The sequence below is a fragment of the Zootoca vivipara genome, chromosome 9, assembly GCF_965207765.1.
Source record: "Zootoca vivipara chromosome 9, rZooViv2.hap1.1, whole genome shotgun sequence".
NCBI lineage: Eukaryota > Metazoa > Chordata > Lepidosauria > Squamata > Lacertidae > Zootoca > Zootoca vivipara.
In genome coordinates, this window is record NC_142592.1 from 6,660,751 (window position 1) to 6,682,527 (window position 21,777).

Sequence of the window (21,777 nt, forward strand, 5' to 3'; positions counted from 1 at the left end):
TTGCCTCTCAGGAGAGAAAAATGCTGCAGAGGACTCAGCTGTACACCTCTTCAGCACTCATGCTCCTCAGTGCCTTATCAGGAAGCACAGAGTAAAAAAAGAAAACCTCTAAGAGGCTTAGAAGTGCTATTGGTGTCCAGGGAAACATTTAGGAAAGGGAAGGGGGAGAAATAACAAAAGGTATTTCTAGGAAGAAATTAGAGCAACACAGGTCCTTCTGGCTCAGGCTGAAGCTGTACACAATTTGCAGACACAATGGTGCTCTTGGCCAATCAGCCTGAAAATGGGAACAGTCCAGATTCATGCCATGTTGACCTGTAAATGACGGCAGGTTCTTACAGAATGAGATGCTAAAAGAGTTATGTATACACACCCTTGTTTAAAGGATGCATTCACCCATATGTGTCCATTCCTTGATGACTGCAGCCATCATAGATAAGGAACCATGGATGAAGCTTTCAGCAGGCCCAGCTTTTTCAATAAATAAGTTCACAGATTCAGTGCCATTAGGGCAGCGTTTCTCAACTGCTGTTCCGCGGCACACTAGTGTGCCGCGAGACGCTGGCTGGTGTGCCGCGACGTGCGGCGACGAGAAGGGCGATTTGCATTGTCACATGCCTGGCGGCCGCCAATGAGCTTCACTGACCCGCTGGAAAGGAAGGCAGCCGGGTCACGACGTGGGGCGAGCGCAGCTCTCAACAGCCGCCACCACGGCCTCAGACGTGAGAGGCGGCCGGCGGGTGCTGCTGCTGCTGTTTGTCTCGCTCTCACTGCTCTTGCTGGCGGCGCCCGGGGCTTGATCGGCACGAGGCCGTGGGCCGACAAGCAGAACAGCCTCCGGAGGGCAGCCAGCAGCGTCTACGAGGGAGTGAGCGGCCTCTTCGGCGAGGAGCACGTGCTGGCAGAGAAATCAGCGGCTTGTGAAGCCTTATTACAGGAGATTGCAACCAACACAGCAATTGGCAAGTGTTTCTTACAGTCATAATTCACTGAGATTTAGGACTTACCCCAGAAACTAAACTGGGCTCTCTCTCTCTCTCTCTCTCTCTCTCTCTCTCTCTCTCTATATATATATATATATATAGTCAATATAGGCACAGAGTTAATTTTTTTAACTTTTTTAATGGTGGTGTGCCTCGTGATTTTTTTCATGGAACAAGTGTGCCTTGGCCCAAAAATGGTTGAGAAACACTGCATTAGGGTTGCCATATTTCAAAAAGTGAATATCTGGACACAAAAGTCATTGAGGTTTTGTAGGCAAAGTTGTTGAGCTTTAAAATCACATAATAATAATAATAATAATAATAATAATAATAATAATAATAATAATAATAATAATAAAGTTTTTGGGCTATCTATAAGGGAAATCGCTCAAAACGACCCTGCCAACATGGGTTTGCATACATCTGGTATTTCCCGGACATTTTTGCGATTTTTGCCCGGAAGCTGCTTCCAACTGCAGTGTTCCGGCTATGTCCAGGAAATTCCAGATGTACGACAAGCCTAAGTGCTGTGTCATCAAACCACTTGTAAATCTACCCCAAGATCTGGTGTGTTATTTGGGTCAACTCAAATCTACACTTGTACAACACTTTTTTTTGCTAATCTATGAGTTGTGGCTTAGTTCACAAAGCTGTTTGAGATCTAGTTGATGAAGCTGCCTTCTCCGGAGTCAGGCCTTTGGTTGATTTAAGCCAGTATTGTGCACTTGGCCTGGCTACAGCTATCCAAGCTCTCAAGCAGTGATCTTTTCCATCCCTATTACCAGTTGCCACTAGACACTTTCACTGTTTCGAGGCACCTAGACTTTGCCTCCACAGTCGGAGGCTGCATGCTTCTGAATACCAGCGCTGGAGAATTCAAGAGGGGAGATGCTCTTCTCCTGGGCTTCTGGTTGGCCACTATGAGAACAGGATGTTCTTCTGCAAAAGCTCAAAGCTACTTGAAGGCCTTTGGTTTACCAAAGTGAAGCCATGACTGAAGGAACAGTAGGGTCTGTGGCCCAGAAATTGATGGTCCTAAAACTTGCGTTATATACCAGTCAAGGGTTTGTTGGTTTCAGACAGTGGAAGAACACACAAGCCTTCTCAGGAACAAAATATATGTGGGACCGAAATAACTAATCTCAGCCTTGGCTTCCATCTCGTTTCTGTGTTGTCCAGGTCCCAAAGGCTTGGATCGCACAACAATGCTGTTTTAAAGAACATATACTTTTTATTCCTGAGTATAAGACTACTTTTTAACCCAGTAAAATCTTCTCAAAAGTCGGGGGTCGTCTTATACGCCGGGTCGTATTTCTTATACGGCGAGTATATCCCAAACTCTATATTTTAACTGGAAAAGTTGGGGGTCGTCTTATACGCCCAGTCGTCTTTTACGCCGGAATATATGGTAAATATTCCACCATAATTGTATTAAAATTCCATTTAACAGATTCTAAAATCCTCAATCCCGTACAAGCTTAACCACCAGCCACTTTTGGGGAAGAGATTTCTTTAGGATCCAGCAAGCACCATGAAGTTTCACCAGCTGTGCAAACAGATCTTGCTGCCTCAGTTCTTTCATATCAGAAAGCTTTTGAGTATGTAGCTTTCTTTCGGCTCTTTGTTGGATTTTGATGGCTTTCTTCTACTTTTATCTGCAATATGCATCTATGGAAATGCAAGGCCCAGATAACCCCCAGGAAGTTCTATTTCTGACTACTAGGGATGGACGAGTCTCTCCATTTTGGTTTTATTTTGTTTTCTCATTTTTCCACTTTTAAGTTTAGTTCTCCACATGTCTGTATCTGTTTGAGATTTATTCTTTAAGTCCTACTGAAAATTCATCAGCATTTTAGTGCGGATTTCTCCTAATCTGCACATTTTGGTATGTAATTTTACTTAATAGATATCTTTTTTTTTTGCCAGCAGTATCCCTTAATATATGCATTTTTGTACTAATTACTTGGTTGGAGAACTGCACCATAAAATTTAGAGGAGTGTGAATTTTTAAGCATAGCTCTGTTTTAGTTCATTTATTGTGTCAGGAAGTGTGAAATAAACAGATGTGCATTAAAATGTGAGCTGAATTTCTCCTCCCTCCCTAGTGATTGCTTGCAAATATTATTTTGAGTCTTTGCCCTTACTCCGATTTGAAAACTAAAGTGGGCAGATCCAGAATTTCCATGATGTAATGGAGGCAATTGTAATTGTGGTTCTAATTACAATTTATTTGCTTTTTAAATTACTGTCTGGCTGGTTTAGCTATGAACATGATTTCTCTTGAGTATACTTCCGGTGGGTTTCCCCCTCCCTCCTTTTTTAATATAGGGGGGGGGAATGCAACTTATTCATCAAGGCAGAAATTGCTTTTTCTTATTATTTAAAATGTATTCACTCCTGTCAAAATGAACTTGTTGACGTGCACCATGTTTTCTTTTTGAATTTGACTTCCGTCTTCCCTGCAGTTGGGACTCTAGGCTGAGTTGGTTTACAGAGCATGTTTCATTAAGCCCTCGTTTCAAGGAGATTAACGAGCCACATGCAGCTCTGAACAGGGCAGCTAATTATTGGCAATGTAGTTTCACAGCAGCGTGGAAGGCCCAACTCCCAGCTGGCTCTAACTGAGGCTGTGGCAAAGCCCTGGTGGAAACTGCCTTGCCTGCTCCTGCAAGACTTCCCATTTTGCTAGTTCAGAAGAAGACTCTGGATAAAAATAGTCACATACGAGTTATTGAACTGCAGTGGTTAACAAGGGTGGTATTGTGAGAGCAGAAAAAGAAGAAAGCGATGAAGTGCCAGGAAGCTCAAAAGATTTTTTTAAAACCCTGGAAGGGAAATGTTGAATGATGAGCCAGAAAATTCCCTTCACAGAGAGAAATGCCAAACATAATAGGGAGGCATTTGCTTCGTAGTTTTGAATGGCAGCTTATGCTGTACACCTCACGTTATTCTACGCTCCTCCAATGCTCTTCTCTTGTACAAAATAAGTTGTACTTTTCTGTGCAATGGGTATCATGCTCTAACACCTCTCCAGCAAAGCAAAACCCACTTTGTTCATGTTTCAAACTCTACGATCAAGTGCCAAAAAAAAAAAGCCATGAGCAGTCAAGCGAAAGAATGAGAAAAATAGTTGCTCCCGAAAAAAATATTGCTGCTTTTGCTCATTTTTATGTGCTTTCCCCTTTGTGCATTGTGCCTGTAGCACAATAGTTTCTCAGCTGGGAGGGGGCACAAGCTGATGGTGGGTAGGGCAATACATGGAGCATTGATCTTTGTACAGTAAGTTACAGTCCGTCCACCCGAAAGCCACCCATCTCTTTCCATCCAGACAAGCAAACAGCATTATTGATGCTCCAGAACAGCATTATTGTTGTCCAGAACACATTCCAGCCAGGCAAAAGAACTGAGGAGGGTGTGGACAAGGGCCGTTGAGGGGCATGGCCTAGGGAGGGGTGTGGCCTGTGGAGACTCCCAAGGACCAGGTCAGAGAAGGGGGGTGCACTTGGTCCCTGGGCCTGAGCTTCCCCACCATTGCTATAGCATGTGTTGCCTCATCATACTGTCAGGGACTGAGCAGAGCAGCAATGGTGGAGACCGCCTCCCCATCCTGACCCTTCCAGTGAAGAGGAAGACAGTATAGATTTACCACAGGGGTTTGAGAGAGATAGCCGCTCAGAGGCAGATGAGGAGGAAAGCTTGGAAATCATGGGACAGCCAGAACACCATGTTGCTCACACAGTGTCATTAGAAAGCATTCCAGACCCTCCGTCTCCCAGAACCCGGCGAGCCTTAAAAGTAGGAGAGCAAAGTGCTCAAAGACACCTGTAGAAGTGACTATGAGGAAGTGGGAGAGACGGTGGGGGTGGAGATTCACTGGGGACAATGCCATTATCCAAGAGGCTGGGTTCTATAGCCTCCCTCTGTGAAGATTGAAATAAAAAAGGACGGTAAGAAACTTTTCCTTGTCTTTATACTTTCCCGGGCAATCAGCCAGGAGCCGCCGACAGCATCCGGACACATACCATCCAACATTCTTCAGCTGAAAATGTCCCTATTTTCATCTGAGGAATGTTGAAAGGTGTGCATCTGTGTATAATTCTGTGTTCCGTCTCAGTTGGTGCTCCACTTGGTTTTAAGCAGAGAGAAGAACAGATCTCTTTAGGAATGTGATGGTTCCTTCATAGCAAACATTGCCATACAAAGGAGGAAATGAAAATTGGTTTCTATGTGCACCTATAAAACTGCATTGTGTACAGCGGTGCCAATGTGAATAAAATATTGGGAGAGCCCAGGTAAGCCCCTCCCCACATAACTGATTAATTCCTGATTAATTAACTTAATTCAATTAATTCCTTACGTGACATGGCACATGCACACCATTTCAATGACACTGCCCATCAACTCGGGGGGACCGGGGACCTTGGAAAGCACCACATTGGGGACCCAAGGACTAGATGGGTGATGTTGGGTCATGTTGGGCTGCTGGAAAATGAAGTGCTACATGCAGCCTCTCCACAACTTCCATCCCCTTTCCCACAATTCTTCTGGACCCCTCTGGTATTCTTCCCTGTGACAGAAGAGGATGAGGCAGCTGGAGGTTTGCCTTCCAGACTCCCTCCAAAACTCCTTAACAGTGTTGGAGCGTGTCTTCGTGGTGCCCAGGGAGGGTTGGAAGGGTGCCACGAGGAGGACACAACAAACAAGGCAGGCACACACCCTTCAAAGGATAAATAGCTGGTGTGCTGTCAGCAGAGTTAGGCCTCTGGAAGGTTGCATGCTGGGCCCTTGGGAAAGCATTCCTACCCTGTCTCTACTTTTAACTTAAGGAGTAATAGCAATGCAGTTCACACTGCGAGGAAAAGGGAGATGTGGGAATATGATTGAAGCTGTTTGCCTTCTCTTCTCATCCAAAGTTGTCCTTCCTCAGGTGCAACCATAGAATTCTTTGTGAACTAGAAAACCTGAAATAGTTACCAGCGGAGAAGGCAGTTGATTCTGAGGAAGGTTGTGACATTTTAGGTGTGAGGGAGCTACACAATACTTATTCAGCTTTCATGATAGCAATATGTTTGTTGTGTTAATTCCTCTCAAAGCGAACTCTTTTGGGGATTCATTTGAAGGATTAACAGAAATATCGGTGGCTTTAGAACAAGACTTGCAATATATACCAGAAGACCTTTAATTTTTCACTTTGTCAGATGAAGCGACCCAAACTACAGCACAGCTGTTTTTCTATTTCGGTCTCCAGGTCTGTTATCAGCAAGCTACTTATTTCTGCAGGGTTCCTATTGACCCAAGATATCAATGGCAGAGTAAATAGTTTGCTGAGTGCAGCCTGAAGCAGGAGAGTCATCTTGACCCCCTGTGCCTTTACAAGCTACCTGGCAAGCAGAAAATTTGCAAGTGAAGCTTGCCTTGTTAAAGGGAAGCGATAGGACAAGAATCCAGAGTTTTGTGTTGCCTTGTTAATAGCATTGGAGGCCTGCTGATATTCTTGGACATCTTCTTGTGCCTATGTCACCCCTGATTTATTTCTGGGTGCTTCTTCCTTCCCCCACCTGCAAAAGAAGACACAAATTTGCACATGGCCATGAATGTAAATTGTATGTAAATTTTCTGTCTTCTTTTGTGAGTAGGGGCCCCAATCCACAGACAGTATATCCAGCCCCCCAAAAGTGTTGTCATCTCTGGGTTGGCCAGTGATCTGACTTGGTATAAAGCAACTTCCCATGATTATGACTCATCAGAAGCATTTTCTGTGCAATAGGTAATGTTAAATAAATTAACACTGATTTTAAATGTCCTGTCTACACCAGAGTTGAATTAAAGATAAAAGTGACAGAGTCATGAGATCAGTGAATGCGAATTTGTGGAGAATTTTGAATAGGCTTTGTAATTACATGCTTCGTGCAAGTGCCAGAGTCTTTATCCAATATTGAAGGCTTCACCTGAGAAACACAAGTGGAAATGTGAGAATATAAAATTTAGCTGCATTACAGAAAGTTGGTTTCTTAGAACAATTCTTTAGATCTTATCCAGTGAATTGGAGAACCATGACTATAGCTGCCCTCTGGTGGAGGAAAATGTAACCATGCTGGGGTTTTGAAATCCGTTTATTGGAGGCTCATTGAGCACTTTCTGGAGCAAGAAGCACAAGTTATGTCTCATAGCGCTAACATTTGCCATGGCTCAGTGGCATGTGGCTGCCAGGAAGCCCAAGGGGAAACTTATCTTTGCACACTTTCAGGCACCCGAAAGAAGCACTAGTCATCTGTCTCAGCCGTAAATACAATCATTTTTAGGTTTGCCGTGCATCCGGGGAAACCCGGGCCAACTTGCCCATCCGGGTTTCATGAAGAAGACCAAAGGTAGAATACCACCACAGTACACAGAGTTTCTCCTCGGTTTCTGGAACATTGTTTGTCTTCACGACACTGAGAAGCCAGACCACAGCTCAAGCTGAAAGATTGTGAGCTCAACACCCTGAGTGACTATTTGCACGAAACAATTTGCCTTTTAAAACAATTTCTTCTTGACTGGGAGCTGTGAATTAAGTCTTTACTCTAATGCACTATATAATGAACTGCATTCGAAATATGTTTATTTTTAGCAAATAAATGCTAATGTAAGCTTGCTGTTTTAAAAATAGAAGGCAGTGCTGGTCGAGGAGCAAAATCACGAAGATCTTTTCATTGCTAATAATTAAGAGGTGAGGCAGAGATTCTGCCCTTCCTAACATCTCCTGACACTTCCTCCCCCTCCCTGTTCTCCTCCTTTCCACCCAAATTAACAAAAATAACAAGTCTTTAACTTGAAGATAATTTTTTTTAAAGTGACATCAGCTTATGTCGGTGAAATAGAAACAGTTTTACACAGCCAAAGAAATAGAAGAGGTCATATTTGTTGTGTTGTGTCCTGTTCCTTTCCCAAGTATAAATTAATTCCATGGGATGATGATGCCTGGCATTTCTGTAGTGCTATCCAGAGTTCAATGTGATGCACAAGATAATCTCCATAACCCTTGCCCAAAATGTTTGTAGGATTGGCATTTCAAATTACAGTTCAAGGGGAGAGGCCAAATAATGATGGATTGGCTAAAGGAGAAGTAGCACACACCCAGTTGTGGTGAAATAAAGAAAAGCTTGGTGGGAAACTAAGAATTGATTTTTTGTGTATAAGGGTTGTGAGCTTAATTCTGGGGATGTAAACAAATCCTTGGGGTGATCATATATCTGCTCAGAGGTTCCCTGTGCCCCATAGCCACCATTTTGCACCTAGTTCTGGTGGCAGACCTTGAAGAAGTTCTACTAAAACAAATCCTGCAGGTCTGAAGTCTGCCCACCTCTGGTCTAAAGCACACCTGAAGAAGCATCTCCACCCCCATCATTCAGCCAGGACACTGAAGTCCATCTCCAAGGGCAGTTCCCTCACTGCAAGAAGTGAAGTTACAGGGAACCAGGCAGAAGGCCTTCTCGGCAGTGGCACCTTCCCTTGGAATGCCAAGGAGATAAAGACCCACACAACTTTTAGAAGACACCTGAAGGCAGCCCTGTATTGGGAAGTTTTTAATGTTTGGCGTTTGATTATGCTTTTATATGTGTTGGAAAAGCGCCCAGAGTGGCTCGGGAACTATCCTAAAGTCAAGAACTATCCCAAAGTTGTTAGCAATGGCACAGACTCCTTTTTTAAAAGAAGCAAAGGGCTTTGTGCATTCAGCATGCATAAAACAATGTCGCTCCCTGTGTAGAACCCATGAGTTGGCTGGAAGAATAATCTGATGAGGTCTGAAATGCAGAGGATATGTTTGTTTCATTTATTGCTTATATCCCACTTTTCCTTCCTGGGGGAAGCCCAAAGCTAAAAACAGAAAACAGCATAACCCAAAATACCAGAATAATAAATATAACATAGCATATATCAAAATTTAGAACAAGTCAACACCACATCCTGTTAAAATACTGGTGTAACAAGCCTATCCAATCCTTAAAATGTTATTAAATAACAAGAATCCTACCTCTGGACTTGAGGTCCTCATATCATAATGCTCTTCCTCCATTCTCCCTGTATTCTCCCCTGGCAAGAAGGTGTATAGTAGTTTTTCATAGCTTGTCTCCTGATACTGATGTTTTTTTTAATCTCAAAGCATTAATAGAATTGCACATTCTGACACTCCTTGTATAGGGTGGTTATACTGTTTCTACTACTCTCCGAAGCTGGCAGAAATGTATGAATTTCTGCTTTTTTAAACACTTAAAACACACACGAAAAGACCTTTAAACCAAGTTCCCAACAGGCTACAAACCAATAGTTTATGTTCTTTCTGTATCTCAGTTAAACCTTCTAGATATCTTCTAGATTTCAGCTCAGATAGAATGCTCATCATAACACTGAGTGGAAAGTGAGGGAGCAGTCTTGGCACAAGGAAAAAGGAATACGAACCACATTAATGCAAATAGTTTTCGGTGCGTAGCAGCTGATTAATACTGCGAGCCCCATGGGTAGCACTAGGGAGTATCTGATTAAGATCTCCGTAGTGCAGGCATTCCCAGTGGGGCTCCCCGAGTCAACGCGGATCAGCACTAAGAGACAGTCTCTCTTCGCAAGGAGCAATGTGGAGCACACCTCAAGCTCTCATTTTTTCCTCCACATCCTCATCTTTACCAGCCTACAGTTGTGGGGCAGGCAGATGTGGTTTGGAGAAAATGGCCCCATGGGCCAAATTAGGACCTCTGGGTTCTCCACTGCTATTTTAAAATTTGGCAATTTCTAGGATTGCAACAATACAGGCAATTCTCAACTTACTCAGGGGTTCATAGAATTGTAGAGTTGGAAGGTGCCCCAAGAGTCATCTAGTCCAACCCCCTGCAATGCAGGAATCCTTTGCCCAACGAGGGGCTCAAACCCACGACCCTGAGATTAAGAGACTCATGATCTATCAGGTTATGTTCCGGGGATCTCGTGTAAAGCCAAAATCGTGTATAGTCAAAACGGGTTCAATAGTGGGTAGGACTGCCAAAGACTTTTTTCCCAGATGCCCACCTCTTTTTAATTTAGTTTAATTTTTCATTGCCAAGCTCATAAAGCTGAATGTGCACAAGTTAAATGTGCATAAGTTGCAAGTTCCCTGTACACAGTCACTACCATTCAAAAATGTGGGCATCTTCAGGGTAATGGCTTGCATTACAATGTCCGTGAAGGTTGCAATAAATACTGCTGGTGTGAATCATTTTTCCCCATTGCTCCATTAAGTAAGTTACATTTTTTTTATAAGAAGAACAGCATGGATTATCTTTGCAGATTGTTAGGAGCTTAACATTTATTAATACTAAATCCTGCAGAATACTTTGGTTACCAAACATTTCAGGATTTATGTATCTCAACCCAGATGAAATATTTGGTTATCTCCTGCTCACTTTACAATTTTAAAATGTGTCTGAGGCTATTGCATGTTTCCTTTGTCTCTCAGGTTGCTTATCATCACACGCTTGCATTCCATTCAGTGTTCAGGAACTAAAGGACCTTGTTTCCCCAAAAGATGGTAAACCTGAGTCCTGGTTGTACCACTTCTGACTGCGGGTGGGAGCTCACATGACCGAATACTTCAGCATACAAAAGTAATCCCGCTACATACAAAAGAGATGTTGGGAGGGAATGGTTCTAGCCAAACACTCTGCCTTATATGCTAGGGTGGTTGTTGTTTTTATGTACTAGGGGCTCTGCCCCTGTTCCTAAAACTATCCACCTCTCACCAGCTTTCATCAGCTCTCTTTGGAAACACCTGCTCCAACTGGCTGTTTTGACTTTGGGAAACAAGTCTCATGTAGGGATGTGCATTTGGTTTTAATTAATAAAGTGACAACGTCCAAATTAGTTGATTTCCTTTCAGTTGGTTAAAAGTAAAAAGAAAGAAAACAACATGCAGTGCTATTATTTTCTCATAATGTCCTCTCTATGAGGTTGGAATGAAAAACCATCTAGCAAGTTAAGCCAAAGGCCAACTAGCATTGTAAATGCATCACTGTGACCCTCGTGTTGGTGTCACAATTTGGCAGTCGGGCACTGTGGAGAGAGGGCACTGCGAAAACTATTGCGATATGGGAAAGCAATCCTGGGATCTCGTGAGAGGAAGGCGGTAGAATAAATAATAATAGCTGCTTTGAGTTTCTTGCTGCTAATTCTGTCTGCAGAGTAGTTGTTGCTGGCATCCGTCTGTCTCGAGAGACAATGGAGTGCACCTCTGGGGGTGAAGTCAAACCACAGCATTAGTGGCACCCCAGTGACCTCCCTGGGGTACAAGCCTGGGCAGTATTTATAGAGATCCTGGGCTGTCCAGACAATAAGACACACACACACTGTCCTCGTGGATGTGGTCCAAAGGAAATCTGAGCAATACTTAGGCACCAGCTTGGCTGCAGGAGTTGCCAGAAGGAGGCGTACAAGGGTGCCATCCAACCGTCTTAGGGACTCCACTCCAGATTTGTGTTGGGTTTATGCCTTAGCCATTTCTTCTACTGAAGATATCCCACAATGCAGCAGAGGTTTAGGACCAGAGTTTTTCTTCTCCCAGTTGGGCTAACTTCCCAGGTTGGCAAGCCCCGTCTGCCCCACACTTCCCTCTACAGCACACGCAGAAACCACCTTCTTGACCGTTGGACCCACTATTGGTCTTCTCCGCTCAATCCACCAGAGCCTGTCTTTGCATGCAGAGGGAATCCCGAACTCACCAAGGGTTTGAGACTTGGTTTTGCTCTCCCATCGAAACCATTCCTGGGGTGTGGCCGCTGTCACATTCTGACAGCTTCTAGGAGCCACAGGTGAGAGCTGAGTGCAGGGGGGGGCGGAACCAAAGGTGGATGAACTACTCCAGAAGGAGCACGAGGTGCACCTGAGGTACTACTCCTCCCCTAACCCTCCATACAATTACTCCCAGTTCTAACCCTGGGATAGTTGGTCCACCTTTGGTCCCCACCCTGCACTCATTTTTGTAGTCTCGCCCCTCTGTTTCATTTCTTTCTCTTTAGATTTGCCCAAGTGTTTTGCTGCTTTTATTGCGAATTCTTATCTTGATTTGCACATTCTCCATCTCATCATCCCACCCCATCTCCCGTGGATATTATTACCCTGTTCGCTGCCCTTCACAACGCTTTCCGTTCCTTAGCATCTGGTGTTGGTGAAGGCTGACCTTCCATAGATGGTGGGCTTCCCTGTGACTTGAGGTGACCATCAAACAGCCACGTCCAAGACGCTGTCCCTGCCCATGCAACCAATCTCTGGGCTGCCACTTTTCCTGCCCAAATGCAATCTTCCTCCTGTATTTACCTCGCACACATTTTGCTGCCCATCTGCCACCATCTGTTCTGTCTCTCTACTATTCAGCATCCCCTGCCTGCCGTAGGGTGCCAGACAAGGCCTGCCTCTGCCCACTGCTTTTTGGTCCACCCACTGCCTGCTGACGGCTTGTCTCTCTCCCTCCCTCTCCTGATCTTTCTCTCTGGCAGATGCTTTATCAAAGGTGTCGTGCCCGTTCCTGCTCCTCTTCTGCCCGTCTGCAGCTTGCCAATTTGGGGCTGCATGCACAATATACACTGAAAGCACAAGACTCCCTCTGCAAAGAACCCTGGGAGCTGAAGTGTGTTAAGGATGTGGGAAAACTGTAGCTCTGTAGGGTAAACAGACCCTGGTTTCTCTTTAAGGTTTCCAGACTCACAGGAGAGCAGGGCAATTAAAGGCACAGAAGTCCTGTCCGCTATTGAGTCTGGCAGCCCTATGTGTGTGGAGAGGTAGTTCAATGCTTTCCACTTTCATAGTCCTGAAGCAAATCCCTCACCCTCCACAATATTGCTGTAGCCCAAGGTTTTGCATCAATTTCTGAGCTGAATGTGTCTCCATTTTGATGGAACAGGTCATATTTTCTTCTTTCTTCATTAAAGCATTTAGTTGCTTACTCAATTTATTGCACACAGTTTAGGAATTAATCCCTTAAATCAGGTGCAGGTAACCTTTGGCTGCCCAGCTGTTGCTGTGCTACAACTTCCATCAGCCCCTGCAAGAATGGCCCATTGGTTCCCCACAATTCCTTTAAGTAATCAACCTGTGAAGCATTGTGGTTAGAATGTTGGGCTAGGGCTGGAGAGGTTTGGGTTCAAATCTCACGTAGCCATGAAAGGTCACAGGGTGACCTTGGACCAGTCACTTGATCCATAGCAGAACACGGGATTTTGCAAGAATATCACTGAAATCTCTGCAAATATTCAAGCCACCTAATAGACTTCTGCCTCCCCAAATATTTGGTGTCTTGGGCCTGTATGTATCTTGGAGAATCTAATTGCCTGTCTTCCTTTTTCAATTTTTGTGCCCTGAGTGCATCTCCATAATTTAGCAAATAATCTCTATTTTTGCTCCATGTATCATTGGAATGCTTTTATGTGCTGTAGTGAGGTGAGGAGGAAATTTGCCATTGGATCATTATTAAAGGGCCTCTTGACAGATAATTGGATGCTGGAATGGCACTGGGCTTGACCTCATCAAGAAAACCATTTGCTCTCCATCAGCATCTTGGCGAACCTTTATAATAATCACAGCAGGCTGGAAAGAGAGAGAAGCAAAGAATTAACCCCTTGAAAGTTGGCCTTAGCAAAAAAAGTCAATCAATTGAACAGTTAAGAGTCTGTATCTACAAAGAATGAATGGACACCAATTCGCTGCAAAGACTACATGTTCCTTTCCAGAAAGCTTAAGGCCTGTTTTCTTGTGTGTAATAGCCTTCCTCCTCTGCACACCCATTTTTATCTCACTTATGTACTCAGTAGGTCACTGCATTTTGCAGCAAGCTGTTTCCTTGTTGTCTCTAAAATATCAGAAGCCTGCTCCACATCACCTCCAAGAAGGAGTTTCAAGGGTGGCTACCACTGTTTGGAACAGCATCCCTGTTGAGACATGACAGGTGCCTATGATTTGTAATTTCAGGAAACAATTGAAGACATTTTTATTTCATCCAAACCTTTTCAGCTGGAGTGGGGAGGGATTAGGTCTCTGCCTTGGGTGTTTATTTGTATTGTTCTTAACTTATATTCATTTGTTTTGTTTGTTTTTTGGATTGTTCTTAAACCTGTGTTCATTCTCCTTTTTTTGTATGATTGTAATCTCCTTTTAAATTGTATGAAAGGTGAGTCAAAAATGAATAAAATAATAATGTCATCATATACGTTTATTGTGAGGACCATGCCTTTACACAAATATATATATGACAATAATTTAAAAATATTAAAATTCATTACATACTATCCCAACAAAACCTTCATGCCACAAAACAGGAATAAAAAAAAAACCAGCAACGAGTCTTTACTTTGTCATCCAGAAATCTTTCCCTGGCTTTCATGGCCTTCGTCAGAAAGACTGCTACCATGTGGATAATCCATGGGTTAGAAAATAATAATGTGTACAACTTTAGAAGACACAGTACGGTTGCAGCTTAACACGCATGTACCGTAATTTACACGTTTTCAACCATACGCAGTTGAAGGCAGGCTGGTTGAAATTGCGCAAGTTAAATCCAAGCAGGACGGAGAGTTTCCAAGCTCTTTATGCACCAAGTCCAATTGGGTTATGCAGCAAATAAAGAGATTTTTATCTCTCTGCCTTGCTTGGGGAGCAAGGCCTGCTCAGTGTGCTTGCTCTGGGAAGCTCATGTGAAATCTCTCAGGGCTCTGGGGAAAGTGAGCCCATCAAAATATCACATAGCCAAGTGTGTACGAATACTCTGTGTTTATTTGTGTGCCTGTTTGTATATTAAGAAACTGGCAGGACACCCTTCTGAAGCCTGTCTGTCTCAGACGCAACAATTGTCAGAGCATTTGTGCAGGAATGGAATTCTAAAGACCCATAAACGGTTTTGGTCAGTCCCTTAAGGCAATACCTTCCCACCAGCAGCAGGCAAGGCTTCAGATTGAATAGGTCAGCCACACAGATTGGAGATCTCACAAGGACATGAGGATGACAGGAAGTCCTTCAGAACCCCTGAAACAGAACAGAACACGTGGCTAATTTGGACAATGCAGACTCCTTAAATACTGCATTCATTAACTGTGAGATGCGTGTGACAGCTTTAAAAAAGAAAAGAAAAATGGTTTGCAGGTAGCCTGCATGAATAGAAAGAAGCCTTCAAGGATTCCAGAGCACATGACAAGTTACAGGGCCAGAGGAGTGTGTGCAACATTGATTGAGGGAAATTGGCGTGATTATGCAGCAGCTGCTATTATACAGCATTAACTAGTAGCCTGTGACATTTATTAAATTCCCTCTTTCATCTACATAACCCCCATTATGTAAGAACTTTGCAGGAGAACTAAAAAGGCTTTCAGTGTGTTGTGGCCCTGGAATGGAATATCAAAGGTTTCTGCGCTTAATAAAACACGGTGAAGACTTTGAAAATTGGCAATAAAATGTGGGTTTTCCTTTTTTAAAAAACAAAAACATCATCAATGTTGGATTTGATCTGGTTAGATATAAGCTTAGATCAAATTATGAGAAGACTGGGGATATAAAGCAGCTGGACTTATAAAAGCACTAACAATGGCTTGGTCTCCTTATCAGTGATGTAGGGGAGAGGGACCATTGAAACACAACTAGTCCTGCGAAAGGCGGGTGGGGGAGAGAGAGATTTGGTGCCACACAAGGAAATACCTTTTTGTTCCTGAGCCTCTGAGGAAGCACTTCCAGTCACTGTAGATAGGGGTGGCTGCAGTCCTTTCTAGGCAACACTCCACATGCCAGTGGTGGGATCATGGGACCAGAGTCAAATGTGGGTGGAACCACGAATGTTAATTTACTCACACACTCTTCTCTATCCTCTATCCAGGCAAGCAGGAACCATAGTCAGAGTCCATGGCACGTTCCAGCCAGGCAAAAACCCTCAAGGAAGATGCAAAGACGGGACAGCGAGGGGTGTGGCCTGGGAAGAGCCAGTGTGGCCTGTGAAGAGTCCTAAAGCCCAGATAGAGAGGCTTGGAGGCCCACCTTCAGAGCCTGAGATTTTCCACCCCTGTGTCAGGGAGCCGACAGGGAGAACAGGGCGTACACAGATCAGAGAAAGACAGTGACATGCTGGCTAACTTACAGGGCCATCTTACCCATTAGGTTTAGTGACGCCCTGCACCAGGGCGCCCGCCCAGCAGGGACGCCCAGCAGCAGGAGTCCGGGACTGACCGAGAACAAATGTGAGGGTGTGCTGGGTGGTGGCAGTGGCTCATCCTACGGCCAGCCACCTGAGCTGGTTTGTGACCGTAAATAAAATTGAATTGAATTGGCCATCTGCGCTCTCTCGCTTCCTGCCTGGGAGAGGAGGCAGCGGTGTGCAAAGCTACATGGCTCCCTTCTCCCTCCTCCCTGCCCTGCGGCAGTAGCAGGACTGCTGAGAAAGCCTGCGTGGCAAGCGAGCCTCGAGCGGCCCAGCACAGGGGGCAGGGAGGACGGGGAGGGGGGCGCCAAGAACGTTGCCCCCCCTGCCCCTTCCGTCGAGGAAAATGGTGGAGCAGGGATTCATTCAGATTTGGGGCGGTGGGAGGGGAAAGCTGTGGGGGCTCACACTACCATTAGGACTCAGTTCGACGGGAAGGATGGACTCAAGAGCATGCTCTCCATGTAGTTAGTGGTTAAAAACAAACAAACACCAACAAAAAGTCCTTTAAAGACAGGAGCGGGTTTTAAGGTCCTAGAAGATTCAGCAGGGCTTACTCTCAGGTAAGTACAGTTAGGGCTGCAGCCTTTGTGACCCACGTTTTGGGTCCTTTTTAGGTTCAGGATGTCACTGCTGTACCTCCCCACCCCCACACCCCCACAATATTTGAAAACGTCAGCTTTGTACTTAAACAGAAATTGGCCGGGAACTTCATTCTCTTCGTCTTTATCAATTTATTTATAGAACAACAAACAGGTGATTGCTTTAACTTTTGGATATGTGGTGATTTGAATCATGAGGATGAATTAGACAAACTGCTGAGTCTTGAATGAGTCTTGCTTTGAAATTTAGGACTTCGTTAGATTTTCTTCTGCCTTTTCATTTCATTTTGTTCTAAGGGCTTGTTAGATAGCCAAAGTATCTTTATTACGGTCAAAGACCAGAAAGCAAGTTATAACAAAATATGTCATTGGAGATTGAATTATGTTAAAAAAAGAAAAATCTTGTTAGATATAATGTGGAAGTGTGGTGTCAGCTCCCTAAAAAAAGGTCAACAACTCTGGGGAACCTTTCCTAAAAAGGTCAACATCTTTGGGGTCACCCCCCCTTAAAAAAGTCGACAACTCTGGGAAACGGGGGGGGGTGGAGCACCGGAGGGATCTTTGCACCATGGTGCCGGATATGTTTAAGACAGCCCTGCTTACAGTTAGTTTCTTTATTAAGGAAGCCGAACAGGGGTCCGCGAGCTATGCCAGAGGGGTCCGCAAGATGCTAAGAAATATATTAAATATATTTCGTATGATAACAGATTTTTTGTTTTGGCCACTTCCTGCATGAGCAGACTCTAGCGCAAAACTAGAATTAGATAGAGGCAGTAGTTCTGCTGTATGCCATTAGGTGGCGCTTTACAAACACTACAGTTTTGCAAAGAGGCAGCGCGTGCATTCTACTAACGCTCACCTCCCCAAGATGCTTTGCGAGCGTCGGCTTCATTTGTGCACTACCGCGCAGGTACCCTGTCTTCTCCATTCCCCTCCCTCCTCCCTGGCGCGCGCTGCCTCTTTGCAAAACAGTAGTGTTTGTAAACAAAGCGTTGTTTTTCGCGGAAGCTACAGTTCGCGTAGTTAAAAATGGACCGTTGGTTAAAAAGTGGTTCACCTCATTAAGAACTGAAAATTAAAACTAACTGTATACTGATGGAGTACTCTGTTGTAACTGTAAAAAACGTATAAATATAAAATATAAAAAGACTCTTAATTTGGCTCTCACTTTTTAATTTTAGGATTAGGAATTAATGGGGGTCCTTGTCACAATAGCGGCTCAATGAGGGGTCCTCGAGAAAATTTTGTTGGGAACCCCTGGTCTAGATGAAGCCGTTGCCTGAACTGGCTTATAACTCCCCCAACACCACTCTATAACCCTCTGTGTCAGGCCCCTCTCTCTGTCTACAGCAACTCTGTTTCTGCCTGGCTCTCTGCTCTGTAACATGCAATAGATGCCTTGTTTTTTTGGGGGGGGGTGGAGGGGCCTGCAGGAGGTCATCAGAGAAGCTATTGGGGTGGCTGTGTGGTGGAGCTGGCAAATTTGATTCCTGTCTCAGCTCTGTACGGGGGCACCTGCTGGTTTCATCCTCCTCCAAGCTCCCAGTCTCCAGTACTTCCCAGCTCTTCCCCTCCGGGGTGTGGCCAGTTTCCCACCATCAGGAGCTCAGATCCAAATCCTCTCCCTCTGGGATTTCCCTGGGGGGCTCCTAGTCAGGCAGATTCCACCTCTCCTCCTCATCCAGCCAGTCCCCGAAACCCTACTATCTATAACACTATGCTATACAGTGGTACCTCTACTTACAAATAACTCTACTTACAAATTTTTCTACTTACGAATGGAGCTCCGTCCGCCATCTTGGATTAGGTTTAGATAGGATTTTTTCTACTTACGAATTTTTAGATAGGGTTGCTTCGACTTACAAATTTTTTCGACTTACAAATGTGTGTTCGGAACGCATTAAATTCATAAGTAGAGGTACCACTGTATTTAAAAAGAAATCTGATCTGGTGCGAGGCAAATTCCTGTGACCGGACTGGGACACAGTACTTCCTTTCACATGAGCTGGTGGGCATCTTCAGCCACAGGCCATCAAAGAGGAATGAACTAAGCAGTGTGCATGTTGCTTGTTGTTGTCCTGCACTTCCATTTTTTGTTTTCTATCGTCTATATGTTTTTATTCACTTTTATTTTTTTTATGACTCTCACAACCCTTCCTTGGGGGTTTTATTATAGTGAAGTATGGCCTGGGGAAGTTTTTAGTAAATATAGGTGAGCTAGTCTCTTGCCTTTCGTCTTTTACCTCATGTGGCTCCTGAGCCAAAGGAACTGCGTTGTGCTGTTTCTGTTGCTTTATTCTTACCTGAGCCCTCAAAGGATGAACAAAAAGCATCCAGAGAGAACCTTGATTTTCATGAGGCATCTCAGCCTGGGCTCGGCCTAAGCCTGACAGCTTTTATAACAAATGGAAACGGGGAGGTTTGCCATATCAAAGGGCAGGAAAGCCTAGGAATGCCTCTGCTAATATGTCCTCTAGCACTAAATTGGCTTCTTTCTTTCTTTCTCTCTTTCTCTCTCTGTTTTGCAGTTCTGCTAAGCCAATCCTCACTAGAATGAGCACAAAACAAAACCAAGTAACAGCTTTTGTACATCAGCATTAAATGGGAAGACGCTTGGGAAGGAAGGCTGTGATGAAGGAGAACGTTGACGAGTGTAACAAAAAATTTAAAAAGTCTGATTGCCAAGAGCTGCCTTCTAAACACAGTTCAGCCAGACGCGCAAGTGGTTCTCTGGAGAGAGAGATTCGATCCTGGATTTACCCACCAGCTCATTAGGAACTGTCACTGGGTGCAACATTCAGAAGGCATGCATGAAAAGTCACATAAGGGGAATAAATTTTAAAAGGGGGTATAGTTGTCACTAGGTAAACATATTAATATACATGCATCAAGGAGGTTTGTAAAAAAAAAATTATTATTATTTCAACTGAAAAGCAAAATCCATTTCACAGTTAACTCAGAGAATTCCTGTTCCGGCCACCAGGAACCAGAGAGGACAACACTTTCCATCCAGCGCTGCAGACAAGACTCAGAGGAAATGGCGTAAACTTTTTGACTCCACCATTGCTGCACCTCATTTGGCCTTCACTTTGAAACACAATGCTTCTTGATTCCTTGCCTACATGTTCTGTTTACTCTCTGTGCGTAGCGACTCTGTGGCTGTTTCAGACTCGAATTCTCAATCTGCAAGGCTGCAAAGGCTCTGAGGTGGTGGCTCCCAAACTGCGAAATCTTCATGAGGAGGAAGCATGAAAATCCATAAAGTGACGAGTGACCCATCTCCTTCCACAATTCTTCCGCAGGCTATTCCAGAAATTCATTGGGGACCTTCTTTACCCAATAGGTTCCTTGTAGCATGTCTCCATTCCCCTCCTTGCCTCCCAGTCAAATTATAAACTGTGGAGGGTAGAGAGCTCAGATAAGGTAAGATTGAGAACGGAGGTGTAAAAGATGGGCCCAAGACATTTTTTGTGCCTGAAGCAGACAGTCCAAAATGTGTCTGTCGTGTGTGTGTGTGTGTGTGTGTGTGTGTGTGTGTGTGTGTGTGTGTTTAAGATAATATTTCAAGAAATTGCTACCCCAAATTTGCCTCCTGAAGCAAACTCAGCCAGCTCCCTCATGTTGAGTTGGCAGTTGGGGTAAGTGCTGCTGACGTCCAGTGGGAAGCCATTTTGCAAAACATTACCCAGTAAGGTTGGTAAACAATGTAGAGTTAGTCTAGGCATCCGAAATGTAAGAGCTGCCGTGACGCACTTTTACCGTTTTTCTGATCCGAGAGAAGGAAATGGACGTTCTTTACAAATAGCAATGAAAGGACTGCTTGGAACGATTATTCCAACTAGCTCAAAGTAGACAGCAAACAGATCTAACTCTGGGCAGCTACGTTTTCATTGTATCGTTGCCACACTAGGCTTTGAGGCACGCCAGTCGAATGTGGGGATCCATTTGAATGGGGGAAATACATAAGAGGTACATTTCTGCTCTCAGTGATATTTTCTTCGGCCAATCCATCTTTCTGCTCCTCTGCTGCCTTTAGAAAACTTGACTATAAGTAATGTATTATCAGTACGGATCCCTCCATGCACAACATCGCACAATGCTTACTAATTACTTATACCTGACAGAAACTGGTAACTCTTTGCCACAGGTGGGCACTACATCAGGATGCGTGACTCCTCCTTTACAACTCTGGTTCACCATTCACCGCTGCATCTAGCATAAGAAAAACCCCTGTAGTAGAAGGGTTTTTGGGTGGACAAGCTAGATTTTGCATTTTTGAATAAATCTGCAGAAAGCCATTTGTGTTCAAAACTGCCTGTCTCTCTGATTGAAATGCCTATGGACATGCTATCAATATATTTAAAAGGGTTCTTTCTAAGTAAACAACTCCCCCCCCCCCCACTATCTAGGTGCTTATGCTGCCCCCAGCACTGTAGTATTCCAATGATGTGTGCTGAGTGTTTGCCAGAGGAAGCTACCGATAACATTGTTATACAGCATAAATAGATATTCATAGTGTCTCTTTCACAGTGGTGCTGTATAATGTGATTCCCTCCCGAGGTTCCAAGGACAAAATGGCTCGCCGCGGGCTTTGAATGAAAGGTCAGTGGAAGTGCAGGGGAACTTCATTAATCTTGAACAGCCTGGAGGAAATGTCTAGACAACCCAATATTTGGTTAAACAGGAGTAGCATATTTACATATACATATGTAGTCCTGTACACCTGTGGCTGCAATGAACCTTGATCTCTAGATGTTCCGCCTAACTAAGGAGATAGTAATTAACGGCCAAAAATGGATGTCTCGTGTTGATTACCTCTGTCAAAAGTACGACCCCTTAATGTATGTCCTGATGTCAGGATCCTCTTCCCCTACCAGTGGCAACCAACTATTTGCAAAATGGGGTGGAAATACTCCAAGTCTGATGATACCAGGAGGACATCATTGAACTAGATGTTTAAAAAAGGAGAATAAGGACATTTTCCTTGGCAACCCATTTTTCTCACAATGTATGGTTC

General features: G+C 44.2%; 1 protein-coding gene across 1 annotated transcript in view; it reads left to right on the forward strand.

The window, feature by feature from the left end:
• The window catches only part of LHFPL3 (LHFPL tetraspan subfamily member 3), a 215,224-nt gene extending 193,668 nt beyond the window's left edge, over window positions 1-21,556 (forward strand). The window contains exon 3 of the mRNA XM_088676722.1: window positions 19,289-21,556. Coding sequence (XP_088532848.1) covers window positions 19,289-19,317 — 29 coding nt within the window. The 3' untranslated portion in view covers window positions 19,318-21,556. The remainder of the gene's footprint in view (window positions 1-19,288) is intronic.
• The last annotated feature ends 221 nt before the right edge of the window (window positions 21,557-21,777 follow it).